This window comes from Hylobates moloch, unplaced genomic scaffold, assembly GCF_009828535.3.
Source record: "Hylobates moloch isolate HMO894 unplaced genomic scaffold, HMol_V3 SCAFFOLD_1, whole genome shotgun sequence".
NCBI classification, from domain to species: Eukaryota; Metazoa; Chordata; class Mammalia; order Primates; family Hylobatidae; genus Hylobates; species Hylobates moloch.
In genome coordinates, this window is record NW_026652276.1 from 114133090 (window position 1) to 114159488 (window position 26399).

The 26399-nt window shown below is 50.3% G+C and overlaps 2 protein-coding genes and 1 pseudogene across 6 annotated transcripts; 1 reads left to right on the top strand and 2 right to left on the bottom strand.

Moving 5' to 3' along the window:
• Positions 1-7: 7 nt before the first annotated feature.
• On the bottom strand, positions 8-12763 carry PHKG1 (phosphorylase kinase catalytic subunit gamma 1). Of its 4 annotated transcripts, none has more exons than XM_032758006.2 (10): positions 12634-12763; positions 8661-8777; positions 7445-7601; positions 6828-6877; positions 2902-2967; positions 2532-2695; positions 1410-1500; positions 1140-1293; positions 877-1002; positions 8-548 (listed from the first exon to the last, which is right to left on the bottom strand). In XM_032758006.2, the coding sequence occupies exons 2-10, from the start codon at positions 8741-8743 to the stop codon at positions 303-305; spliced, it is 1137 nt and encodes a 378-aa protein (XP_032613897.1). In that variant the 5' UTR covers positions 8744-8777; positions 12634-12763; the 3' UTR covers positions 8-302. The 4 variants fall into 4 exon arrangements, with proteins under 4 accessions (XP_032613897.1, XP_032613895.1, XP_032613900.1 ...); XM_032758004.2 differs by having other exon boundaries at positions 6828-6882; positions 7423-7601; XM_032758009.2 differs by lacking the exons at positions 6828-6877; positions 7445-7601.
• Positions 12764-19744: 6981 nt separating this feature from the next.
• Positions 19745-19838, top strand: LOC116809984 (small nucleolar RNA U13; annotated as a pseudogene).
• An 810-nt stretch (positions 19839-20648) lies between these two features.
• On the bottom strand, positions 20649-25565 carry CHCHD2 (coiled-coil-helix-coiled-coil-helix domain containing 2). Of its 2 annotated transcripts, none has more exons than XM_032758010.2 (4): positions 25414-25565; positions 23289-23538; positions 21927-22071; positions 20649-20934 (listed from the first exon to the last, which is right to left on the bottom strand). In XM_032758010.2, exons 1-4 carry the CDS (start codon positions 25461-25463, stop codon positions 20924-20926), a joined length of 456 nt encoding a protein of 151 aa, XP_032613901.1. In that variant the 5' UTR covers positions 25464-25565; the 3' UTR covers positions 20649-20923. The 2 variants fall into 2 exon arrangements, with proteins under 2 accessions (XP_032613901.1, XP_032613903.1); XM_032758012.2 differs by having other exon boundaries at positions 21923-22071.
• Between the last annotated feature and the right edge of the window lie 834 nt (positions 25566-26399).

Consider the following 26399-nt stretch of genomic DNA (forward strand, 5'->3'; position numbering starts at 1 on the left):
AGAAATGGAGATGATGGCTCATCTAGGAAGTGGAGGAACAGGGGGTTCCTGGTTCTCAGGCCACGTGTGATCTCTGCCCACCCAGGGCCTGCCCCAGCCTGCAGGTATTGCTGTGTGGTGGGAACACCCGCTTTCCTTGTGCACAGCCTTTGAGAGGGGATCATGGCCTCAGCTCCAGGGGTTTCTGGCCAGGGCCAAGTGCTCCTTCTGCAGAGGTCTGTACGCGTCTCACCCCTTTGACTTGTATTTCCGTGGCTTCCCCTCCCCACCTGCCCCCCAGCCCTCCCTGACTGACCAGCCCCTCAGTAGTCCTCCTCGGCTAGGGAGAGGAGCACGGCCTTGGGTGTGTTCTCGAAAAGGGCTGCCCGGTTCTGCTGCTGCCCCTTCTTCACCCAGTGGCCATAGATTCGGAAAGCGTAGGCGTCGATGAGCCGGCGCAGAGGCCGGAGGGCGTAGGGGTCTCGGATGACGATCTCCCGGGTCACCGGCTTCACCCGGCGGTACTGGTAGTAGATCCGCACTGAAGCCAGCACGGTGAGAGCGATCACCTGCAGGGCCAACCGGAGAAGTTGGGCTGCAGCACCCCCCTGCCAGGACCTGCCCCTCCAGCGCAGGGACGCTCTGGGCTCGTTTGCCACGAAGCCTTGGGTGACTTCTGCGGGGCCCTCCTAGTGTCCCCCACTTCCCACTTGGCCAGCATCCGTAGGGACGGAGCCAGTGGGCTGACACCTGCCGTCTCTGAAGCCATCACAGGGCGGCTGGGAGGGGAGGGGTGGGTACTCTGGAAATTCACGGGTGTAAGGACTCCTGGGAGAGGAGAGGGCTTAGAGGTTTGCACTTGGGGAGCTGGCGGGCCTGGATCAGGACGCTTCGTACCTTGAACTTCCCCCGGGGGCTGAAGTGCCGCACTTCCTCTACCACGTACTGCTGGAAGAAGGGGTGTGCCAAGGCCTCTTCCGCTGTGTAGCGGTTCTGGGGTTGCACCACCAGGAATCTGGAGACCTGTGAGAGGAGGAGAGGGGAACTGGGAATGTCAAGGCAGGTCCCATCCAGCATGTCAGGAGAGGGGGGACCTCCCCGGGCAGGGGCGCCTGGCATCGCCGCCCTGAGCCCAGGAGCCAGTTGGCCTGGCCTCTCACCAGGTCCTTCACGGTGTCCGAGTAATCATCCCACTCGGGCGAGCCAAACTGGTAGTTGCCGCTCATGATCATCCTCAGCATCAGCATCTGCTTCCGGTGCCAGAAGGGCGGGGAGCCAGCCAGCAGCGTGTACATGATGACGCCAGTGCTCCACCTGGACGTGCGAGGGCCCAGGGCCACTTACCCAGCGCCAGGGGCACTGGCCCAGCCCTGCCTGCTTCCTCCCTCGCCCAGCCTAGCTGGGTGCTCCTCCTTTCCCTGTGCACTCACATATCCACCTCTTTCCCGTAGCCTGGGTGGTCCTCATTCATGGAGCACTCGATAATCTCAGGGGCCAGGTAACTGGGGGTCCCGCAGACCTCTGCAGGAACAGTCATCATCAGGGCAGGTCAGCAGGGCGCTCAGAAGAGGAAGTCCAGGCCGGCCGCAGTGGCTCATTTCTATAATTCTAGCACTTTGGGAGGCCAAGGCAGGTGGCTCACCTGAGGCCAGGAGTTTGAGACCAGCCTGGCCAACATGGCGAAACTCCATCTCTACTAAAAATACAAAAATTAGCTGGGCGTGGTGGCATGCACCTATAGTCCCAGCTACTCAGGAGGCTGAGGCAGGAGAATTGCTTGAACCTGGGAGGTGGAGGTTGCAGTGCGCTGAGATCGCCCCACTTCACTCCAGCCTGGCGACAGAGTGAAACTCTGTCTCAAAAAAAAAAAAAAAAAAAGAAGAAGAAGTCCAAAGAGATGATGGAGATGGAACAGAAATGTCGCTTGGGCTGAGACTCCCCCAACATCCACCAACTTAAGGGCCCAGGGCAGGGCGGGGTACTGCCCACAGGGCCACCAGCTCACGACCCATTGCTTCCCTGGGCACTTCTAGCCTTCCTGGCCTGGAACAAGGGTAATGGGAATCTGGGAGAGGACTTACCTGAACAAATGCCTAGCCCTGCCGGGCGCAGTGGCTCACGCCTGTAATCCCAGCACTTTGGGAGGCTGAGGCGGGCAGATCACAAGATCAGGAGTTTGAGACCAGCCTGACCAACATGGTGAAACCCTGTCTCTACTAAAAATACAAAAATTAGCCGGGCATTGTGGCACGTGCCTGTAATCCCAGCTACTCAGGAGGTTGAGGCAGGAGAATCGCTTGAACTCGGGAGGTGGAAGTTGCAGTGAGCCGAGATCGTGCCACTGCACTGCAGCCTGGGCGACAGAGTGAGACTCCATCTCAAAAAAAAAAAAAAAGAAAGAAAAAGAAAAAAAAATTCCTAGCCCTTGAAATGGTGGAATTTTTATTCTGGGGAACAATTAAGTTAGGGAAGAAACCCAGGCCATCTCTATTCCACGGAGGGTTGATTGAGCACCCGAGGCCCAGACGTGGGCCAAGGCCATGTTACCAGACCTCGCAGCCTCTCTCCCGGCTCCAGCTGGCAGGAAAAGCCAAAGTCTGTGAGTTTGATGTTCATGTTGTCATCCAAGAGAATGTTCTCGGGCTTCAGGTCCCGGTGCACGATGTTGAGTTTGTGCAAGGTGCAGATCACCTCCAGCAGAGCTCGCATGATCTTTCTAGGGTGGGGCACACACTTGTTACTCTTCCTCTGCTCAGGGTCAGGCAACAGGCAGGGAGACACAGCTCACATTTCAGCCACACTGCAAGGGAGCAGCACACACGCCCAGCCCAGACACGTGCACGCCCTGCCTCCCGAGACCCTAGTGCCTGTGGCCCTAGGCCAAGAGGGAGGGAGCGGAGAGAAGGGCAAAGGGACCCTCACCTGGTTTCCTTCTCACTCAAGGTGACCTTCTCAGTGAGATAGTCAAAGAGCTCCCCTCTCTTCATACTGTGGAAACAGAGGGTTGATAGCTGGATCGGTCCCAAGACCACCACCACCCTTACCCTGCTCCCGAGAGCTGCCTTCCGCCCCGATACCTCTAGAAGCTAAGTGGGCCACTCCCTGTGGAGAACCACAGTCTGGGGAGAGGAGCCGGGGAAGTGAGGAGAGAAGTGTTCTGGAAGAACTGGGAGAAAAGCAAAGGAGGCTGGAGAGGTGGCCCACATCAGGGGCTCAGGCTCTCATCAACCTTCCGAGAAATAGAGACGGCCTAGGTTTCTCCCCGACTTAATTTTTCCCACCATTTCATGGGGTAGGCATTTCTTCAGCTAAGTCCTCTCCCCAGGTTCCCATTACCCTAGTTCCAGGCCAGGATGGCTAGAAGTGACCAGGGAAGCCATAGGCCCCGAGCTGGTGGCCCTGTGAGCAGTACCTTGCCCTGCCCTGGGCCCTGAAGTTGGTGGACTTGGGGGAGTCCCAGCCCAAGCACCATTTCTGTTCCATCTCCATTGTATCAGTGTCTTCCCATCTGTGGAAGTGACAGCGTGGACTGGGATGTATCGGGGCCTAAGTGATGGCTGGAGGCTGAAAGAGGGGATTATGAACCACTGGCCCGGGACCCCAGACCCAGATCAGAAGGACATGAGTATCCTGATTTTTTTTTTTTTTTTTTGAGATGGAGTTTTTGCTTGTCGCCCAGGCTGGAGTGCAATGACGCAATCTCGGCTCACTGCAACCTCTGCCTCCCAGGTTCAAGCAATTCTCCTGCCTCAGCCTCCTGAGTAGCTGGGATTACAGGTGCCCACTATCACACTCAGCTAATTTTTGTATTTTTAGTAGAGACAGCGTTTCATCATGTTGCCCAGGCTGGTCTTGAACTCCTGACCTCAGGTGATCACCCGCTTCGGCCTCCCAAAGTGCTGGGATTACAGGCGTGAACCACCACACCTGGCCGAGTATCCCGATTTTTTCCCAGGAAACAAATGGGAAGAATCGGCTGTGCAAGAGTTGCAGGAGCAAAGTTTGCCAATTACAGGATTAAGAATTGAAGTTCAATCATCTTACCTCCTGGGATGATCTAGAAAGAACACTCTGCCTGAACAATCTAGTTATACCCTGGAGGGCTCCTCAGGGCAGCATTAAAAATAGCTTCCCCCAGCAACTTCTTCAAAGGTTAAAGACATTTGAGCTGTCCCCAAGGGCTATACAGGACAGTGCCACAGAGTAGTCGAGACAGTTGCCGCCGGTGAGTCTGGAGGGGTCCGAGAAAGTCTCCCTGTGTTGCCCAGGCTGGAGTGCAGTGGCACGATCTCAGCTAACTGCAACCTCTGCTTCCTGGGTTCAAGCCATTCTTGTGCCTCAGCCTCCTGAATGACTGGGATTACAAATACCTGTCACTAGGCTGGGCGCGGTGGCTCACGCTTGTAATCCCAGCACTTTGGGAGGCGGAGGCGGGTGGATCACGAGGTCAGGAGATCGAGACCATGGTGAAACCCCGTCTCTACTAAAAATACAAAAAATTAGCCGGGCGTGGTGGCGGGCGCCTGTAGTCCCAGCTACTCAGAGAGGCTGAGGCAGGAGAATGGCGTGAACCCGGGAGGCGGAGCTTGCAGTGAGCCGAGATTGCGCCACTGCACTCTAGCCTGGGCGACAGAGCGAGACTCCGTCTCAAAAAAAAAAAAAAAAAAAAAAAAAAAACAAATACCTGTCACCATGCTGGGCTAACTTCTGTATTTTTTGTAGAGATGGGGTTTCGCCATGTTGCCCAGGCTGGTCTTGAACTCCAGGCTTCATCTGATCCACCTGCCTCGGCCTCCCAAAGTACTGGGATTACAGGGGTGAACCACCATGCCCGGCCTTAATTTTATATTTTTTTGTAGAGATGGGGTCTCACTTTGTTTCCCAGGCTGGTCTCAAACTCCTGGCCTCAAGCAGTCCTCCCCCCTCAGCCTCCCAAAGTGTTGAGATTACAGGTGTGAGGCACCGTGCCTGGCCGATAAGTCTGGAATCTGCATTTCACAGAGCACTTTGTGTTGTTCACATTTGATGCTTAGCAATAAGGGGCTCAGCTTACTAATCCTATTGATGCCGAAGCAGGGGCATGATGATGGTGGTGATGGTGATGATGATATTGATCTTTGGACCACACCCCAGGTGCATCCTCTACCACCTGCCTCTCTCGATACTGCTGGCCTCCCTTTTTCCAGTCCCGCCTCATTACAGTCGTCCCTAGATAGTCAGTGAGGTCTTTTCAAAAGGAAGTCAGGCTGGGTGCAGTGGCTCACACCTGTAATCCCAGGACTTTGGGAGGCTGAGGCGGGTGGATCACTTGAGGTCAGGAGTTCGAGACCAGACTGGCCAACATGGCGAAACTCTGTCTCTACTAAAACAATACACACGTAAAAAATTTGCTGAGGCCGGGCGCGGTGGCTCACGCTTGTAATCCCAGCACTTTGGGAGGCCGAGGCGGGCGGATCATGAGGTCAGGAGATCGAGACCATGATGAAACTCCGTCTCTACTAAAAATACAAAAAATTAGCCGGGCGTGGTGGCGGGCGCCTGTAGTCCCAGCTACTCGGAGAGGCTGAGGCAGGAGAATGGCGTGAACCCGGGAGGCGGAGCTTGCAGTGAGCCGAGATTGCGCCACTGCACTCCAGCCTGGGTGACAGAGCGAGACTCTGTCTCAAAAAAAAAAAAAAAAAAAAAAAACAACAACAACAAAAATTTGCTGGGCATAGTGGTGGGCGTCTGTGATCCCAGCTACTACTTGGGAGGCTGAGGCAGGAGAATCGCTTGAACCCAGGAGACGGAGGTTGCAGTGAGCTGAGATCGCACCACTATACTCCAGTCTGGGTGACAATAGCAAAACTGTCTCAAAAAAAAAAAAAAAAAAAAGTAGATCACGTCACTCTCCCAGTCTTGATCCTCCAAACTCCTTACCATGGCTAAAATGCCTGCAGGACCTGGTCTTTGGTGCTGACCGACCTTACATCCTGCCACTCTCTGCTTGGGTCACTTCCTGGATATGCTTTCCTGACCACTCAGTCTAAGGAGCCCCTGTCTCTTGCTAACCCCTTGTTCTACTTTATATATGTCTACAGTCATCCGTCTTTATCTGCACAGGCTGTGTTCCAAGACCCCCAGTGGATGCCTGAAACCATGGATAGCACTGAAGCCTATACTTACTATGTTTTTCTTATATTTACATACCTAAGATAAAGTTTATAAATTAGGCACAGTCAGAGATTAACAACCAATAATAAAATAGAACAATTATATCAATATACTGGGCCAGGCATGGTGGCTTATACCTGTAATCCCAGCACTTTGGGAGGCCGAGGTGGGAGAATCACATGAAGCCAAGAGTTTTGGGGGTTTTTTTGTTTTGTTTTGTTTTTGTTTTTGAGATGGAGTTTTGCTCTCATAGCCCAGGCTGGAGTTCAATGGCGCGATCTCGGCTCACTTCAACCTCCGCCTCCCGGGCTCAAGCGATTCTCCTGCCTCAGCCTCCCGTGTAGCTGAGGCCTCAGCCTCCCAAAGTGCTGGGATTACAGTTGTGAGCCACTGCGCCCGGCCTGTAGCTAATAATTATTAGCATTGACACTATGCCAGTCACTGTGCTATTATCACTCCCATAATACTGATGAGAAAACTGAGATTTAAAGAAATGATCCAGCCCACGAGTGGTGAACCCGGGTTTCCAAACCCGGCAGCCTGACCCCAGGGGCTGATCTGTCTAAACACCGTGATTGTATTTGGCATCCTCAGCGCAGGAGCTGGCTATGGTCTCCAGGCAGCCCTGGGGTTGGGGAGGGGATGACAGTCAGAGGTTCTCTCAGGTGTGGCTTGCTCCAGGGCTGGGTACTTACAGGTCAAACACCAAGAAGAAGAAAGTGTTGGTCTCATAAGTGTCCTTCAGCTGTACTGAAATGGAAATGGCTAGCTTGTCTCAAGTAGCAGGGGAGCCCAGGCAGGGGCAGCCGGGGCACGGGGGTCAGGGACCGAGGCTGCTGTGGGCTAACTTCAAAAGCTGACAGGGGAATCAGGAGGGTGCTCAAAGGACGTCAACCCGTGGTGTGGGCAGGCCCAGGGACTTTATTATTATTAGAGACAGGATCTCACTGTCTCACCCAGGCTGGAGTGTAATACTGCAATCATAACTCACTGCAGCCTCAAACTACTGGGCTCGAGTGATGCTCCTGCCTCAGCCTCCCAAGTGGCTGGGATTACAGGTGTGCACCCACACGCCTGGCTAATTCAGCCCAGGGACATCAAACCCCCATTCCCCTGCCTGCATCCATCCCTGCCTGGGACCCCTTCTGTCAGAGCAGCGAGGGTGGAGCTGGAAGCCTTGAGCCTGGGTGGTTCTAGCTGGCTGTGCGGTGGGGCCACACTCCCTGGCTTGGGCTGTCAGGGCAGAATCACAGGGGGGCACCCTGCCGTGTGGCTTGGGGCATCACTCACTGATGTTGGGGTGCCCTGAGACCTTGCGCAGGATGTCCACCTCCTTCAGCGTGGCTTCTCGCAGCTCCCGCACCTCCTCCGGGCTGAAGCTGCCTCCACCGGTGACGTCGATGACCTTCACGGCATACTCCTGGCTTGTGGGCTTGTGGATGCATCGCCTGACCACACTGCTAATGCCCCTGGGAGTGCAGAGGGCAGATGGTCTCGGGGGGCCCCTCACCCCATGGGGGGTCCCAGATTCGAGGCTGCAGCAGAGATGTCCTGCCCTTGTCAAGAGATTTACACTTTCCCCCAACTTCCTCTGAGCTTTTGGAAATGGTGGATGAATAAATACAGGCACAGACAGGTGATTTGCCCAGAACTGGTGAGTAACAAGCCTGCTCTCAGGCCGTGTGACTCGTAGTTCAGTGCTTTTTTTTTTTTTTTTGAGATGGAGTCTCACTCTATCGCCAGGCTGGAGTGCAGTGGCACGATCTTGGCTCACTGCAACCTCCACCTCCCGGGTTCAAGCAATTCTCTTGCCTCAGCCTCCTGAGTAGCTGGGACTACAGGTGCCTGCCACCACACAGAGCTAATTTTTGTATTTTTACTGGAGACAGGGTTTCACCATGTTGGCCAGGCTGGTCTCAAACTCCTGATCTCAGGTGATCCTCCTACCTTGGCCTCCCAAAGTACTGGTATTGCAGGCATGAGCCACTGTGCCTGGCACCGCCCCCCCCTTTTTTTTTTAAAAAAAAATAGAGATGATTAGCCAGACCTAGTGGCACATACCTGCTGTCCCAGCTACTAGGGAGGCTGAGGTGGGAGGATCACTTGAGCCTAGGAGGCAGAGATTGTATTGAGTCAAGATCATGCCACTGTACTCCAACCTCGATGACAGGGCAAGACCCTATCTTAACCAAAACAAAACAAAACAAAAAGATACAGGGTCTTGCTATGTTGCCCAGGCTGATCTTGAACTCTTGGCCTCAAGCAGTCTTCCTGCTTCAGCCTCCCCAAATGCTGGGATTACATGTGTGAGCCATTGCACCTGCCCCTGGGAACTTTTTGCTGGGAGAGGTTTCTCTTATTAGTCCTGGCTTCAGGAGGGCAGGACCCCAAACCAAGGGTTTCTCCAAGTGAACAGCACTTTGGGGATGAAAGTGGGGTTAGTACTCGGGGTGGAGCAGAGGTGGCTGTAGCCTACAGGGCCTGCTGGAGCCTAGGACAGCACTTTGTGGGGAAAGCTTGGGCTTTACCTGCCCAGGATCTCTTTGGGCTCATAATTCTCATAGAAGTTCTGTGCAGAATGAGAGTCCAGCAGTGCCTCGTCCCGGGTCATGCTCAGATCTTCAGTGGGGGAACTCTGGGTGGCTCTGAGAGGGGAACAGAAAGAAGCTGTCACCCTTCCTGACCCAGGGGGTGTTCTCCCTCGAGCCTGGAACTGTTTCTCACTCATCCTTACATCTCCTGGCACCACACTGGCCTATAGTGAATGTTCCAAATAAATGTTTGTGAATTGAGGCCAGGCGTGGTGGCTCACACCTATAATCCCAGCACTTTGGGAGGCTGAGGCAGACAGATCAGGATTTTGAGACCAGCCTGGCTAACATAGTGAAACCTCATCTCTACTATACAAAAATTAGTCGGGTGTGGTGGCACACGCTTGTAGTCTCAGCTACTTGGAAGGCTGAGGCATGAGAATCGCTTGAACCCAGGAGGCAGAGGTTGCAGTGAGCCGAGATCACATCACTGCCCTCTAGCCTGGGCGACACAGCCAGTCTCGGGCTCAAAAAAAAAAAAAATCTTCTTTGTAGAGATAGGGTCTTGCTCTGTTACCCAGGCTGGAGTGCAGTGGTACGATCATAGCTCACTGCCGTGTCAACCACCTGGGCTCAAGTGATCCTCACACCCTAGCCTCCTGAGTAGCTGGGACTAAAGTATCCCCCAGGCTGGAGTGCAGTGGTGCAATCTTGGCTCTTAGCTCACTGCAACCTCCACCTCCCAGGTTCAAGCAATTCTCCTGCCTCAGCCTCCCAAGTAGCTGGAATTACAAGCACCTACCACCACGGCCGGCTAATTTGTTGTATTTTTAGTAGAGACAGGGTTTTGCCATGTTGGCCAGGCTCGTCTCGAACTCCTGACCTCAGGTGATCTGCCCGCCTTGGTCTCCCAAAGTGCTGGGATTACAGGCGTGAACCACCATGCCCGGCCCTAATATTTAAGTTTTTTGTAGAGATGGGGTCTCCCTATGTTGCCCAAGCTAGTCTCAAACTCCTGGCCTCAAGCAATCTTCCCGCCTCAGCCTCCCAAAGAGATGGGATTATAGGCATGAACCACCACTGGACTTGGCCACAATTCCCTTTTTAATAGGCCACTCCTGTAGCCTCTCCTTATCTGCCCTTGTTGTGACTGTGCTCCCTGAAAACACACCCCCTTCTAGGACAGGCTTCCTGCACTCCATCCCACTGCTCCTTCCTCATGTTTTTTTGTTTATTTGTTTGTTTTTGTTTTTTTTTTTTTGTGGAGACGGAGTCTCGGTCTGTCACCCAGGCTGGAGTGCAATGATGTGATCTTAGTTCACTGCAACCTCCGCCTCCTGGGTTCAAGCAATTCTCCTGCCTCAGCCTCCACAGTAGCTGGGATTACAGACACGCACCATCATGCCTGGCTAATTTTTGTATTTTTAGTAGAGATGGGGTTTCACCATGTTGGCCGGGATGATCTCGAACTCTTGACCACAAATGATCCACACACCTTGGCCTCCCAAAGTGCTGGGATTACAGGCATGAGCCACTGCACCCGGCCCTTCCTCATGTATTCTATCCATAACTGGGACTTTCATAATCACTCACTCACTCATTCATTACATCTCCATTCTGCAGACACTGAACACCCACTCTTTGCCAACCACCATGCTGGGTGCTCTGAGGGATGGAGAGCTGGGTGGGTCCATCCTGGTCCCTGCCTCTGGTGTCACTTGTCAGTGCATGCTGTCACCTCCCCCGCTAGATTATCATCTCTAGGATGTCCTAGCCATCTCTGCCCCCCATACCCGGTGCAGGTGTCCGGCAGGGGCTATACCTTGAATGTGTGTCAAGGGTTGGGCAGGTACCCCTTTGGCTCAGGGTCCTGCCGGCAGAATGCCTCATATCCTACCTAACAATGGCCAGTGAGCCCTTGAGTCGTCCTGCTGCAGCATAGAGGCAGTACAGAGCCAGTACACTCAGGCCTGGACACAGAGGCGCTGAGCTACCCCGCCTTGTGTCAGGAACATGGAGGCTCCTACCAGAGAACTCAACTCCTGCTTCAATGTAGGATTTAGGCCTAGCGTGATGGCTCACACCTGTCATCCCAGCACTTTGGGAGGCTGAGGTGGTCAGATTACTTGAGGTCAGGAGTTTGAGACCAGCCTGGGCCACATGGCGAAACCCCATCTCTGCAAAAAATACAAAAATTAGCCAGGCATGATGGCTCTCGGACCTGTGGTCCCAGCTACTTGGGAGGCTGAGGCAGGAGGATCACTTGAACCCAGGAGGTGGAGGTTGCAGTGAGCTGAGAGTGCACCAGTGCACTCCAGCCTAGTTGACGGAGTGAGTGAGACTCTGTCTCAAAAAACAAGACAAAACAGGCTGGGCGCAGTGGCTCATGCCTGTAATCCCAGCACTTTGGGAGGCCGAGGCAGGATGATCACGAGGTCAGGAGATCGAGACCATCCTGGCTAACACGGTGAAACCCTGCTTCTACTAAAAAATACAAAAAATTAGCCGGGCATGGTGGCAGTTGCCTGTAGTCCCAGCTACTCAGGAAGCTGAGGCAGGAGAATGGCGTGAACCCAGGAGGCGGAGCTTGCAGTGAGCTGAGATTGTGCCACTGCACTCCAACCTGGGCAACAAAGTGAGACTCTGTCTTAAAAAAAAAAGACAAAACAAAACAAAATCAGATGCAGGATTTGAGGAATGCAGAAAACCAACAGGGAAAAGGGCAGATAGAAAACAGGCCCAACCTGCCACTCAGCAAGGCCAAAGCTGCCTCCAACCCCCTTCCGCCCACTGCTTCTGGGCCTAAGAAGGCCTGGCCTCGCAAAGGAGCCAATTTGCTGACCAGCCAACAGCAGCTCTGGCTGCCTCCGGGATTGGGCGGGCTGTTCCAGGAATCCTGGTGGCCCCACTACTGGGTGCCTGGTTACCAGAGGAAGGTTTAGAATAACAAGTCCCCTCTGCTGGTGCCAGGCATCTGGGCTGCTCACACACAGGCCTTCTCTGCTTGCCCCATCAGCAACTCAGCGGAGCCCGGGACTGTCTGTTTCCCATAAAAACAAGCCCATTTTCTGGTAAGTCCTAAGTCCTCACAATGGGCACCTTTGCCTCATCACCTCCCAAAGCTGGGTAGCGCCAGCTCTCTCCTCTCCCCCAGCCCTCCATGAGCAGAAAGTACACTTGGACCCCCATATGAGACGCCAGCCTAGGTACAAGTCTCCAGTCCTTGGCACAGCCAGCTTGGCCAAGTTGTGGCTGCACTCACCTTTCCTGGGGGGCTGAGGAGGTGGTTATCTTGCCCCAGCCCCAGTTCCGACTGGGGCCAACTTTGTGCCTCTGTCTACTGCCCCACTCACCCCTCACACCTTTCCCAAGACTCCTGTGGACAGGGTCCCCACATGGGAGTAGGTGGCCCAGTCCTTTTTTTAGAAAGAATCTCGCTCTGTCGCCCAGGCTGGAGTGCAGTGGTGAGATCTCAGCTCACTGCAACTTCTGCTTTCCGGGTTCAAGCGATTCTCTTGCCTCAGCCTCCTGAGTAGCTAGGACTACAGGCATGAGCCACCATACCCAGCTAATTTTTGTATTTTTAGTAGATATGGGGTTTCACTGTGTTGGCCAGGCTGGTCTTGAACACCTGACCTCAAGTGACCCTCCCACTCTGGCCTCCCAAAGTGCTGGGATTATAGGTGTGAGCCACCGCGCCTGCCTGGCCTGGTCCTTTTTGGCACATAACTTCCCTCCCCTGAACTCTGAAAGTCCAAAAACCAGATCAGCCCCGGGGACCTCTTTTCTGTAGGAAAGTCCCCCAGATGGGAGTTTCAAGGGTCAATGCTGCCACTCTCCCTGGTCCATCCGCCTTCAGAAAAGAGACATGGATGGAATGGATGTGGGGGTTTCTATCTTCTCCACCCCCAGTCCTCCCTGCTCCCTGCCTGTCACCTGGCTTTTGTCCATCACTGAGCTAGCTACTCACGGTTAAGTGCTTGCAGGCTCTTGAAGGAGCTTGACAAGAATCCCAAAGCCCCCGGGGAGAGGGGACCACAGAGGGCTGAAGCCGTGTCCCGAGCAGACACTTGGAAGATACCGTCTGCTGTTGTTTTGGGTTTTGCTATTTGATGACCGGAGGCTAATGTGCCAAAAATAAATCACAACTGCAAACCTGGGAGGCAGGCCAAGGCTCTGCAGGGACAGGGCATGGAGCCGAGTCTCCGGGCGGGAGTGGGGGACCTCTAGTGGAGGGTGAGCGAAGCTTGGGTGGCCTGAGACCAGGCCAGACAGGATGTAATAGTGATCAATCTCCCCTCTGGAGCTCCCTTGGCCTCCAGGCCCAGAGAATGTAAATCCAGCCTGTGCGGAGGGCACTTGCTTCTCTGGGAGCAATTTTGATTTCCGCATATGCTGAGAGCACTGCCCTGGAGGCTTTCTCAATGCATGACTGCAGCAGCTGACTGCCCGGGCTGTCGCAGGGACAGTGTGCATGATCATGCTACATAATGCAGACCTGTACAGGTTAGGGAGGCCGGGTGCAGTGGCTCACACTTTGGGAGACTGAGGCAGGAGGATTGTTTAAGACCAAGAGTTTGACAGCAGCCTGGGCAACAAAGTGAGACCCTGGCTCTACAAAAAAATTAAAAAATTAGCCAGGTGTAGTGGCACGCACCTGTGGTCCCAGCTACTCAAGAGGCTTAGTGGGGAGGATCACTTGAGCCTGGGAGGTCAAGGCTTCAGTGAGCTATGATCATGCCACTGTGCTCCAGCCTGAGCAACAGAGACTCAGTCTCAATCAATCAATCAATCAATCAATCAATAAGGGACCTTCCCCTGGGAATCCACCTCTGATCTACCCTCCATAATTTCATCTAAAAAACCTTCCTTTAAGGCCAGGCACGGTAGCTCATGCCTGTAATCCCAGCACTTTGGGAGGCCGAGGCGGGTGGATCACCTGAAGTCAGGAGTTCGAGACTAGCCCGGGCAACGTAACGAAACCCTATTTCTACCAAGAATACAAAAATTAGCCAGGCATGGTAGTGTGCACCTGTAATCCCAGCTACTCAGGAGGCTGAGACAGGAGAATCACTTAAACCTGGAAAGTGGAAGTTGCAGTGAGCCGAAGTCATGACACTGCACTCCAGCCAGGGTGAAAAAGCCTGTCTCAAAACAAAAAAACCTTCCTTTAATCTTACATCAGATGTGTGGGTTTTTAAAATTATTTATGTGTTTTATTTTATTTTATTGAGACGGAGTCTTGCTCTGTTGCCTGGGCTGGAGGGCAGTGGCACGATCTTGGCTCACTGCAACCTCTGCCTCCCATGTTCAAGCGGTTCTCCTGCCTCAGCCTCCCAAGTAGCTGGGATTACAGGTGCCCACCACCACACAGAGCAATTTTTGTATTTTTAGTACAGATGGGGTTTCGCCATGTTGGCCAGGCTGGTCTCAAACTCCTGACCTAGGTGATCCGCTCGCCTTGGCCTCCCAAAGTGTTGAGACTACAGGCGTGAGCCACCACACTCAGCCTATTTTATTTTTTTGAGATAGAGTCTTGCTCTGTTGCCCAGGCTGGAGTGCAGTGGTGCGATCTTGGCACACTGCAACCTCTGCCTCTGGGGTTCAAGCGATTCTCCTGCCTCAGCCTCCCGAGTAGCTGGGATTATAGGCGCAAGCCACCATGCCTGGCTAATTTTTGTATTTCTTTCTTTTTTTTTTTTTTTTGAAACAGAGTTTTGCTTTTGTTGCCCAGGCTGGAGTGCAATGGCATGATCTCAGCTCACTGCAACATCCACCTCCCGGGTTCAAGCAATTCTCCTGCTTCAGCCTCCCAAGTAGCTGGGATTACAGGCATGTGCCACCACACCTGGCTAATTTTGTATTTTTAGTAGAGACGGGGTTTCTCCATGTTGGTCAGGCTAGTCTCGAACTCCTGACCTCAGGTGATCCGCCTGCCTTGACCTCCCAAAGTGCTGGGATTACACGTGTGAGCCACCGTGCCTGGCTCTTTTTTTTTTGGGACGGAGTCTCACTCTTGTTGCCCAGGCTGGAGTGCAATAGTGCAATCTCGGCTCACTGCAACCTCCGCCTCCCAGGTTCAAGCGATTCTCCTGCCTCAGCCTCCTGAGTACCTGGGATTACAGATGCTTGCCACCACACCCGGGTAATTTTTGTATTTCTAGTAAAGACAGGATTTCACCATGTTGACCAGGCTGGTCTCGAATTCCTGACCTCAGATGATCCACCCGCCTTGGCCCCCCAAGTGCTGGGATTACAGGCGTGAGCCACCATGCTCGGCCTTTTATTTTTATTATTTTATTTATTTGTTTTATTTATTTTTATGAGACAGAGTCTTGCTCTGTCACCCAGGCTGGAGTGCAGTGGCACGGTCTCGGCTCACTGCAACCTCCGCCAGGTTCAAATGATTCTCCTGCTTTAGCCTCCTGAGTAGCTGGGATTACAGGCACACGCCACCATGCCCAGCTAATTTTTGTAGTTTTAGTAGAGACGGGGTTTCACCATGTTGGCCAGGCTGGTCTCGAATTCCTGACCTCGTGATCCGCCTGCCTCAGCCTCCCAAAGTGCTGGGATTACAGGCATGAGCCACCGTGCCCAGCCTTTTACTTTTATTATTTTATTTATTTATTTATTTATTGAGACAGAGTCTCACTCTGTCACTCAGGCTGGAGTGCAGTGGTGCAATCTCGGCTCACTGCAGCCTCCGCCTCCCGGGTTCAAGCGATTCTCCTGCCTCAGCCACCTGAGTAGCTGGGACTATAGGCACGCGCCACCACGCCCGGCTGATTTTTGTGTTTTTAGTAGAGACGGGGTTTCACTATGTTGGTCAGGCTGGTCTCAAACCCCTGACCTCATGATCTGCCTGCCTTGGCCTCCCAAAGTGCTCGGATTACAGGTGTGAGCCACCACCCCTGGCCCTATTTTTATTTTTTTAAAGAACCTTTCTTACCCATTTCATTTTCAGCCTGCAGTTTCTATTGTGAGGAGTTTCATATGCCAGGAAAAACATATGGTCTCTTGGTGCACGCGACTTCCTGCCAGGGTCCTCATCAGTATGACTCTACCTCACAGGGAGTTGACAAAACTGGCAGCACTGCGCAGCATGCAGGCACACAGTGGACACTTAGTTTTCATTGTTCCCTCTCATTTTAAAACTACCTTTTTCCAAACTCCTAATATTCCAAATTGATGGCAGGAGGTGAATGTAGGGGAGACAGTGCTTTACCCATGATCTGAGCTCACAAATATGTTTTTAATTTTTTTCTTTTTTCTTCCTTTTTTTTTTTTTTTTGAGACGGAGTCTCTCTCTGCTGCCAGGGTGGAGTGCAGTGGTGACATCTTGTCTCACTGCAACCTCTGCCTCCCAAGTTCAAGTGATTCCCCTGCCTCAGCCTCCCGAGTAGTTGGGACTACAGGTGCGTGCCATGGCACCTGGCTGTTTTTAATTTTGTATGTATTTTTAATTTTTAAAATAGAGATGGGAGCTGCATGCGGTAGCTCACACCTGCAATCCCGGCACTTCGGGAGGCTGAGGTGGGGGATCACCTGAGGTCAGGAGTTCGAGGCCAGCCTGGCCAACATGGTGAAACCCCCACCTCTACTAAAAAGACAAAAATTAGGCTGGGTGTCGTGGCTCACACCTGTAATCCCAGCACTTTGGGAGGCCAAGGTGGGCGGATCACGAGGTCAGGAGATCGAGACCATCCTGGCTAACACGGTAAAACCCCGCCTCTACTGAAAATACAAAAAATTAGCCGGGCATGGTGGCGGGTGCCTATAGTCCCAGCTACTCAAGAGGCTGAGGCAGGAGAATGGCGTGAACCTGGGAGGTAGAGCTTGCAGTGAGCCGAGATTGTGCCACTGCACTCCAGCCTGGGCAACAGAGCAAGACTCCGTCTCAAAAAACAAACAAACAAAATAAAAATTAGTCCGGCGTGGTGGTGGGCGCCTGTAGTCCCAAGTACTCTGGATGTTGAAGCAGGATAATCGCTTGAACCCGGGAGGCAGAGGTTGCAGTGAGCCGAGATCACGCCACTGCACTCCAGCCTGGGTGACACAGCAAGACTCTGCCTCAAAAAAAATAAAAAATAAAAAATAAAATAACAAGAGATAGGAGTCTCACGATGTTGCCTAGACTGGTCTCAAGGTTCTGGGCTTAAGCAATCCTCCTGTTTTGGTCCTCCCAAAGTGCTGGGATTACAGGCGTGAGAAACCACACTCAACCACAGATACGTAATTGATACACATTTTACAAAGCACTTCATACAGTTTCACTTGGACAAAACCCTGGTATTAAGCCAATTTTAGAGAGACTGTGACTTGGTCAAGATTGCCAAGTAGGTGAGTCGGAGAGCCTAGATTAACCCCGGATGTTGTGGGCGCCAGCGTTTCCTTATAATGCTGACCATCTGGCTGGGTGCAGTGGCTCACATCTGTAATCCTAGCACTTTGGGAGGCCGAGGTGGGCGGATCATGAAGTCAAGAGATCGAGACCATCCTGTCCAACATGGTGAAACCCTGTCTCTACTAAAAATCCAAAAATTAACTGGGCACAGTGGCACATGCCTGTAATCCCAACTACTCAGGAGGCTGAGACAGGTGAATTGCTTGAACCCGGGAGGCACTGCAGTAAGCCGAGATCGCACCACTGAACTCCAGCCTGGCGACAGAGCTAGACTCTGTCTCAATAATAATAATAATAATAATGCTAGACTCCATCCCAAAAATAAAAAATAATAACAATGCTGACCATCTATTTCTTTCACTTTGGGGAAAGTTTTTGTTGTTTACATAAAAAAGAGCTGAAAAAGACTTCAGGGAATGAGTGCTAAGCATAAAAGCCTCCAACTTACTGAAATGCAACACATTGAAACACAAATTCTGCAAGGTTTTAAATACTTGGAACTCTTTAACTTACTGTTTTCTTTTTTTTTTTTTTTGCTTTTTATACAGGGTCTTGCTCTGTTGCCCAGGCTGCAGTGCAGCGGTGCAAACATGACTCACTACAGCCTTGACCTCTTGGACTCAAGAGATCCTCTCGCCTCAGGCTCCTGAATAGCTGAGACCACAAGTGGGCAACACCATGGCCAGCAATTGTTTTTTCTTTTTTTTTGAGATGGAGTTTCGCTCTTGTAGGCCAGGCTGGAGTGCAATGGCACAATCTTGGCTCACTGTAACCTCTGCCTCCCGGGTTCACGCAATTCTCCTGCCTCAGCGTAGCTGGGATTACAGGCGTGCATCACCACACCTTGCTAATTTATTTTTATTTTTAGTAGAGATGGGGTTTCACCATGTTAGCCAGGCTGGTCTTGAACTCCTGACCTCAGGTTATCTGCCCACCTCGGCCTCCCAAAGTGCTGGGATCACAGGCGCGAGCCACTGTGCCAGGTCTAATTTGCTTTTTTTTCTTTTTTTGAGAGAAGAGTCTCACTCTGTCACCCAGACTGGAGTGCAGTAGCACGATCCTGGCTCACTGCATCCAGGGTTCAAGCAATTCTCCTTGCCTCAGCCTGAGTAGCTAAGACTACAGGCGTGCGCCACCAAGCCTGGCTAATTTTTTTTTTTTTCTTGAGACAGTCCTGCTCTGTCGCCCAGGCTGGAGTGCAGTGGCGCAATCTTGTCTCACTGCAACCTCTGCTTCCCAGGTTCAAGCAATTCCCCTGCTTCAGCCTCCCAAGTAGCTGGGATTACAGGCACCCACTACCATGCCCTGCTAATTTTTGTATTTTTAGTAAAGATGAGATTTCACCATGTTAGCTAGGCTGGTCTCGAACTCCTGAACTCAGGTGATCCACCCTCCTCAGCCTCCCAACGTGCTGGGATTACAGGCATGAGCCACTGTGCCCGGCCTAATTTACCGTTAAAAACCTATTTTCTCCCTCACATTTCTAAGCTACAGATTTGACTCTTGCTGATTGATAAGGTATCTTCAGGTGATTGGTTCCAAGGCTCCTATGGATAACAAAAATCCATGGATGGCTCACGTCCCTTACATAAAATGCCACATTATTTGCATATAACCTATGCATATCCTGCTGTATACTTTAAATCATCTCTAGATTACTTATAATACCTAGTATAAACAGGATATAAATAGTTGTTACACTATTATTTAGGGAATGACAAGGAAAATAGTCTACATGTTTCCTACAGAAATGACCATGAATTTTTTCAAAAAATTATTTTGAGACAGGGTCTCACTGTGGGCTGGAGTTCAGTGGTGTGATCATAGATCACTGCAACCTTGGACTGGGCTTCTGCAATCCCCCCACCTCGGCCTCCCTAGTGGCTGGGGCTACAAGTGCATGCTACTGCACCTGGCTGATTTATTTTTTGTAGGGATCTCACTTTGTTGCACAGACTTCAAATATTCTCAATCCTCGATTGACTGAATCCATGGACACCGAACTCAGGGAATGAGCGCCGACTGGACAATCAATGAATGCATCACAAAATCCTTTCTGACCTTAGGGCAAAAGGCCAGTGCACCTAGAGGATTATTCCACACCTTTCTCCTTGTAGCAATGACTCCTACCAGGGAGAGGCCTGGCCAGTCATGCTTGCATTTCATCATTTTTCTTTGATTCAATTTATTTGAATGACCACTACACCTGGACACGAGGGACATCTGAGCATTAACACTACAGACTCAAAGACGTCCCAAGCCTCCAGGAAAATGAGCAAGTGTCTTCTATAAACCCAGGAGGGAATATGCCGGGGGAATGGCCAGGAGTGAACTGTGCTGAGGCCCCTCTTTCTGAAAGACAGCCTCTTTCAGGAACTGAATGTTTAGGCACTCCAGGAACACAGCTGATAGGAGGCGAGACAGCAACTGGCTAATTCCCTCAATCACCAGCATCTCACTCACCTGGCAGTGATGTAGGGCTCTGAAACTCAGAAAAAAAAATCAGAAAACAGAACCTACGGAGGCCAGGTGTGGTGGTTCATGCCTACAATCCCAGCACTTTGGGATGCTGAGGCTGGCGGATCACCTGAGGTCAGGAGTTCTGTACCAGCCTGGTCAACATAGTGAAAACCATCTCTGCTGCTCACTTTAAAAAAAAAAAAAAAAAGACCTGCTGACCCTTTTGTAGTTAAGCGTGATGATTGGGTTTTCATGCTCATGAAGTGTGCCTCCCTCAAAACTGGTTGCATTGACACATTACCCATCTGACATGAAAAAAGTGGCCTACTCCAAATTGAATTCCATCCTCTTAAAGTTCTTCCCTAGCACGGAGTGGGGGATGGCAGTTAGCCTGAGTGTTTTAGGAAGAGGAGGCTACAACACCTTAAGCAGAGGAAAAGCACCTTCAGGGGAACTGCATATATTAAGAATGGTTTTTTATCTTCAATCAGGGGCATCCAAGGGAGAGAATATAGTCATGGGTTTAGTTACAGTTTATGGTTAGGCCAGTAAAACCCCTTCCTCATCCCTCTTTTCCACTTATCACTAGTGACAGAAACTATGACTCCAGGCTGCTAAAAGCCTAAAGCAAAAGAAAACAGAACAAAAGGTGGATTGCACAAGCTTGCTTGGAAACAGTAGAGGAATAGTGACATGCAGCGCTGACCTAGCCATAGGGAACCCACCCCAAATAGACCTATTCCTGTTTCCTTTATTCACTGATTAAAACAATGTATTTTGTTTTTTCTTGAGAGACAGTCTTGCTGTCAGTGAGTGCAGTGGCATGGTCTCAGTTCACTGCAACCTCCGCCTCCCGGGTTCAAGCGATTCTCCCGCCTGTCTCCCAAGTAGCTGGGATTACAGGCACGTGCCAGCATGCACAGCTTTAAACAGTATTTTAAGCAGAGTTTCCTGCTACTGCTCAGCTTATGTAACTCCATACCCACAGCACCTACAACCTTTGAATTGAGCAGCATGTTATGTTTGCAAGTGAGCTACTCCTTATATAACCCGTCAGGGAGCTGTCAGATCTGGGAGGATGCTAATTTCATAACCAGAGACTATAGACTAAATGAACCATATCTTGGAAGAAAATGACTTTATTCTAATTAATTCACAAAGAATAAAATCATAACAGCTAGTTTAAGGAGGCCACACAAACATTTGCCCAGTCCCAGATTCTACAGAATAGGGACACCCCCCATTCCATTTCAATTCTGAAGCAAGGAAGCTAGGAATGACAGGAGAGGTGTAACTGATGGTTACACTTTATACCCTCACTATCAATTCTATTTTTATACTAAATTAACTTAGTTATGAGAGCTGATTTTCCATCTCTCCAGGTTGAACTTCTTCATTAGGCCAATCCTGCAAACAGAAAAGATTAAGTTAGAAGAGTGCTAGCTTCATAAACTCAATAAAACAGAAGCCTTCCAAATTATGAAAGCCACGACAAAAGGCCAAGGCTATGGCTTTTTTTTTTTTTTTTTTGCTAAAAAATAGAGATGAGGTCTTGCTATGTTGCCCAGGCTGGTCTCGAACTGCTGGACTCAAGCAATCCTCCCACCTTGGCCTTCCAGAGTGCTGGGTTCCATGAAGGTTATGGTTTTGTTTGTAAGCTACTGAAGGCATCCTACAACTAACAAGACACCCTACATCTCAAGAGTTCCCCTGAGGAACTTAATTAACTCCTTTCACTCAATGAGGTACAGATACCAGGTATCAGTCTTTTTGTCTATTCCTGGATTTTGGTGAAAAAAGAATCTAATCTTATATTCACAGCCTTAAGGCTAGAAGGTCACTTACATCCAGTTATCACAGTAAGATCTGGCATACTGATTTATACCTTCTTTTTTTTTTTCTTTTAAATTTGAGACGGAGTCTCCCACTGTTGCCCAGGCTGGAGTGCAGTGGCGGGATCTTGGCTCACTGCAACCTCTGCCTCCCAGGTTCAAGCAATTCTCCTGCCTCAGCCTCCTGAGTAGCTGGGATTACAGGTACCTGCCACCACACCCAGCTAATTTTTTGTATTTTTAGTACAGATGGGGTTTTGCCATGTTGGCCAGGCTGGCCTCAAACTCCCGACACCAGGTGATCCACCGGTCTTGGCCTCCCAAAGTGCTGGGATTACAAGCGTGAGCCACTGTGTCTGGCCTATACCTTTTAAAGGAAGAAAATTCAGAAAATTACTCATAAAAATGACTAGAAACCTCTGGCCCAGTTGTTAGGAGTTAATTCTAGAGAAATTTCAACAGTCTTCTCTAATTTATTAATTTATTAAACACAGATTCCCCTAAGCTCTACAGGATCCAGGAATTCCACTGTGAATTATGCAGATGTAAATTGGACAAATCACCTACCGTTTGCAAGTCGGCACTGTTTCAGCACCTCATTGAAACCCTCACAGAGCTTGATGTCACCCTGGTTCTGGGCACACTCCAGAAACTGTTTGATCTCATAGAAGCAAGGCTGCTGTTGCTGTGCTGGCTGGGTTCCCTGAGGCTCCTGCGAAGGCGAAACATTCAACATTGCTGAGAAAGAAAATCATACCTATGCCTAGACAATGAAGAGTATCCATCCTCTTTGAGGTTAACGGAAAATGGAACTAGCACCAGATGCAAATTAAAGTTTCCATCTATTAACATGGAAAGTGAAAACATTTAAATCTTCATTTACTTAAAAAATATTTTAGGACAAACGTGGTGGCTCACGCCTGTAATTCCAACACTTTGGGAGGCCAAGGAGGGTGAATCACTTGAGGTCAGGAGTTTGAGACCAGCCTGGCCAATATGGTGAAACCCCGTCCCTACTAAAAATACAAAAATTTAGCCGGGCGTGGTGGCAGGCGCCTGTAATCCCAGCTACTCAGGAGGCTGAGGCAGGAGAATCGCTTGAACCCGGGCGGTAGAGCCTGGACGACAGAGCGAGACTCCACCTCCAAAAAAGAAGAATTTAAATAAATATTTTTTGTAAAGACAGGGTCGCGCTATGCTGCCCAGCCTGGTCTCAAACTTCTGGGCTCAAGTAATCCCCTCACTTCAGCCTCCCAATGTGCTGGGATTATAGGCATGAGCCTCTGTGCCCAGCCAAAAGTGAAAATATTTAAAAGCTGAAAGCCAACAGTTTTAACAAAATTCCAATTACAACCAGAAAGATTCATAAATAAAGATGCAAATAAAGTGGAATTGTTATCTTGTTATCAAGACTAAATGGTTTACTGAAGCTTCAGGGAGGAAAAATGGTACTATTATAGAAAAATGGATGGAGCAGTTTCAAGCACACCGGAAATACAAGAGTATACACACCTATGCTCATTAGACTAGAAAACTCACACACATCAGAAAGATGGGTAATGGCAAACATCACGTATAAGAGCACAGAGCTATGCGAGATTTTTGATTCGTTAACTAAGATCAAGACAGGATTAGCAGGAAGTGTCATTGGGATGAAATATTCAAAGGGAAAAGTGGTTGTTTTACAGTGAGTCAAGTGGACTGTTGTCTAAGTCTACCCCTTGGGAAGAAATACAATTTGTACAGTACTTGTTGGTGCTGGCCTAAGGCAATAACTCAATAGCCAAATGTGGCTTTAAAACCCATTGTCTATTAACAGCACAGTGGGTTCTAAAATCAAAGACAATTCCTACACATAAGGAACTTACAAACGTCTGGGTTTTCTCATAAATTCCATCCATGGAAGGGAAATGCTGCCTAAATTCCCACCTGGTAAGTGATGTCAGGTCTCGCAGGCTCAGCATTACTTCCTCCACTGAAGCCCCCCGTAATAGCGTGACCCAGTGTGTGCCCCACAGCAGAGCCCACAGCCACGCCAGCTGCAGTGGTTGCCATCTGGGCCATCAGACCAGGCTGCCGGGGCGCAGCAGCAGAAGAGCCAACTGCAGATGGGGGTGCCGCTGCTGGTGGCTGAGCGACTGGTGCTGGCCTGGGTGCAGCTCTCATCTGAGGGGCCCGGCTGTGAAAGAAAAGAAAAAAAACATATCAAGTTCCCAATTCCAACCAGTTTTGGAAATTGTCAACTTAAAATAACTTACATATTAAAATGGACCTCAAGATTTTCATTTCAAATTATTTACATCATTTTAACCCTTCAATTTTTTTTTTTTGAGATGGAGCTTTGCTCTTGTTGCCCAGGCTGGTGCAATCTCAGCTCATTGCAACCTCCGCCTCCCAGACTCAAGCGATTCTCTTGCCTCCACCTTCCGAGCAGCTGGGATTACAGGCACCTGCCACCACGTCCGGATAATTTTTTGTATTTTTAGTAGAAACGAGGTTTCACTATGGTGACCACGGCTGGTCTCAAGCTCCTGACCTCAGGTGATCCACCCGCCTCGGGCTCCCAAAGTGCTGGGATTACAGGCGTGAGCCACCGCGCGTGGCCTAATTTTTTTTTTTTTTTTTGAGACAGGGCCTCACTCTGAAACCCAGGCTGGAGTGCAGTGTCACGATCCTATCTCACTGCAACCTCTGCCTCCTGGGTTCAAGCGATTCTCCTGCCTTCGCTTCCCAAGTAGCTGGGATTACAGGCGCGCACCACCACATCTGGCTAATTTTTCTATTTCTAGTAGAGATGGAGTCACCATGTTGGCCAGGCTGGTCTCGAACTCCTGACCTCAAGTGATCCACCTGCCTTGGCCTCCCAAAGTGTTGGGATTACAGGTGTGAGCCACCACGCCCAGCCACTTTAATCTTTTCTTATAATAGTAATAGCCTAGGACATACTAATTTTTTCTGCTTCTTTGCAACCATTTCCATGTATTCGCATAGCCCACAGTATCTTTAAAGACATATCCAACATGTCATAAGAAATATAGACTACTAAAAGTTAGATTCTTACAGGATTCATTCATTCAAGTATTAGGTAACTACAAGGCGCTGGTAATGTAACTGTGAACAAGAGACAAAAATCTCTGCATTTATGGAGTTTACATTTTATTGAGGGATCAAATAATCAACATAGGCTGCGGAGTGGTGGCTCTTGCCTGTAATCCCAGTGATTAGGGAAGTGGAGGCAAAAGGATTATTTGAGGCCAGGACTTTGAGACCAGCCAGGGTCACATAATGAGACCCTGTCTCAACTAAAATATAAAATAGAATAAAGTCGCCAGGTGTGGTGCACAGGTGGCGCATGCCTGTAGTCCCAGCTACTCTGGAGGCTGAGGTGAGAGTATAGCTTGAGCCCAGGAAGTCAAGGCTGCAGTTAGCCATGATTACGTCACTGCACTACAGCCTGAGTTAGACTCTGACTCAAAATATAAATAAATAAACATTCTAATTAAGACCTAAAGATGGTCAACTGGGGAAATAGTCTAGTCCAATTCCTTCATTTTACACATTACAAAACAAGACTGGCCAAAGTGACTCGTCTGAACTATTACACCAAAAGCAACTTCAACTATTCCTCATCTGTTCAACGTTCAGATGCTTTCAACAATTTCGAAACCCCTTCTCAAATAACAAAAGACTAATTATGTCCCGCAAGTATTTAAAAATCTTCATATGTATCACGCTCCCTCTGACCATTTCCGGATTATTTCCTTGGGTGCTCTTTTCCCCGAAATCAGGCTAGGTCAAAATTTATGCCTTCCTACCACCGGGCCATAACGTTATGCCTTTCCCGTTGTTTGGATAGGAAACTTTTTCCGTAAGTGAATTCTCTCCCCACACTCCCCTAACATACGCTTTACATTCAATCTACCCCCGCCTGGCTGAGGCGAGCCCACGCCGCAGCCGACCTCGGTTCGCCCCCGCCCGCGGCCTCCCTCTGCGTCATTGCGCCAGTAGGGTCCGGACGGCCGCGCTTTGGTCTCAAACCCTGCGATGGTCTCACCTGGCCGGAGGGGCCATGCGGGAGGTGCGGCTTCGGCTTCCACGCGGCATCCTAGGTACGCGACGGCTAGGCCTCCAGACGGGTGACAACCAGCGAAGAGCTAAGCGACTTCTGAGAAGACCGGAAGGTGGGAGGCGGGGCTGGCCTCAACGCGCAACCAACCAGAACACAGGCAGAGAACTTCCGTTCTCCGGCGTCTTCGCAGGCGTGAAGGTCATTGGAAGAGCAGGACGTCACGGGGACGCCTCGTCCTTCGCGGCCAACGTCCTGAACTTGGCGCCAGGAGCTTTAAAACCCGGAAGTTCCTGTGGTTGGTCCGCGAACCTTGTCCTCCGGTCCCCTCATGAGAGCACTTAGCATTTTGCTTCCCTAGGGCAGCTGGACCGTCGCTGCGTCCTTCAAACATTTGTATTAAATCCAACCTTAAGAGTGACTCACATCTCTGGCTGGATTGCCAGGGGACCTTGGGCAGATTGCTTAGCCTTTCTGAGCATTCAGTTATAAGGGCATATATTTTTGGAGGCACAATGTGGACGCGTAGTATGAACTGAATGAAAGACATCGGTTTCGTCAAAAATAAAGAGTTGAGTTAGTTATATTTGGTATTTCTCTTTCTTGTCTGTGGATCCAGTCAGCAAAAGTTAAATTCAGGCAGCAATAATGTTTTACATTTATGTATTACTATATATTTTCAGCTCCTTTTCATATGTATTATAGAATTTGTGTCCAGAATTGGGATAGTAACAATACACTGGTAAATTCAACAAAAATTTACTGGGTGTCTAGCTAGGTTCTGGAGATACTGCACCAAACCAGATAAGATTCTACCTTCACGAAGTTAAGTTTCAAGGAGGGGAAACACAAACGCCTACGTAAATCAGGTGGTGGTGACGTGAAAAGCGAGGAAGGAGACTGGAAATTAGAGGTTATGCAAGGTGGGGGGTCATTTGAACGGAGCCCTTGAAGAGGTGGGGAAGCAAGCCATG

Coding starts and splice junctions, on each gene's coding strand:
- PHKG1 (XM_032758004.2), bottom strand. CDS start 8,743: ATGACCCGGGACGAGGCACTGCTGGACTCTCATTCTGCACAGAACTTC. Junction 6,883..7,422: donor CTCAGGGCACCCCAACATCA/GTGAGTGATGCC, acceptor TTTCCATTTCAG/TACAGCTGAAGGACACTTAT. Junction 2,968..6,827: donor TTCTTCTTGGTGTTTGACCT/GTAAGTACCCAG, acceptor CTGTTTCCACAG/TATGAAGAGAGGGGAGCTCT.
- CHCHD2 (XM_032758012.2), bottom strand. CDS start 25,463: ATGCCGCGTGGAAGCCGAAGCCGCACCTCCCGCATGGCCCCTCCGGCC. Junction 23,539..25,413: donor CGCATGGCCCCTCCGGCCAG/GTGAGACCATCG, acceptor TTTCTTTCACAG/CCGGGCCCCTCAGATGAGAG. Junction 22,072..23,288: donor GACCTGACATCACTTACCAG/GTGGGAATTTAG, acceptor TCGCCTTCGCAG/GAGCCTCAGGGAACCCAGCC.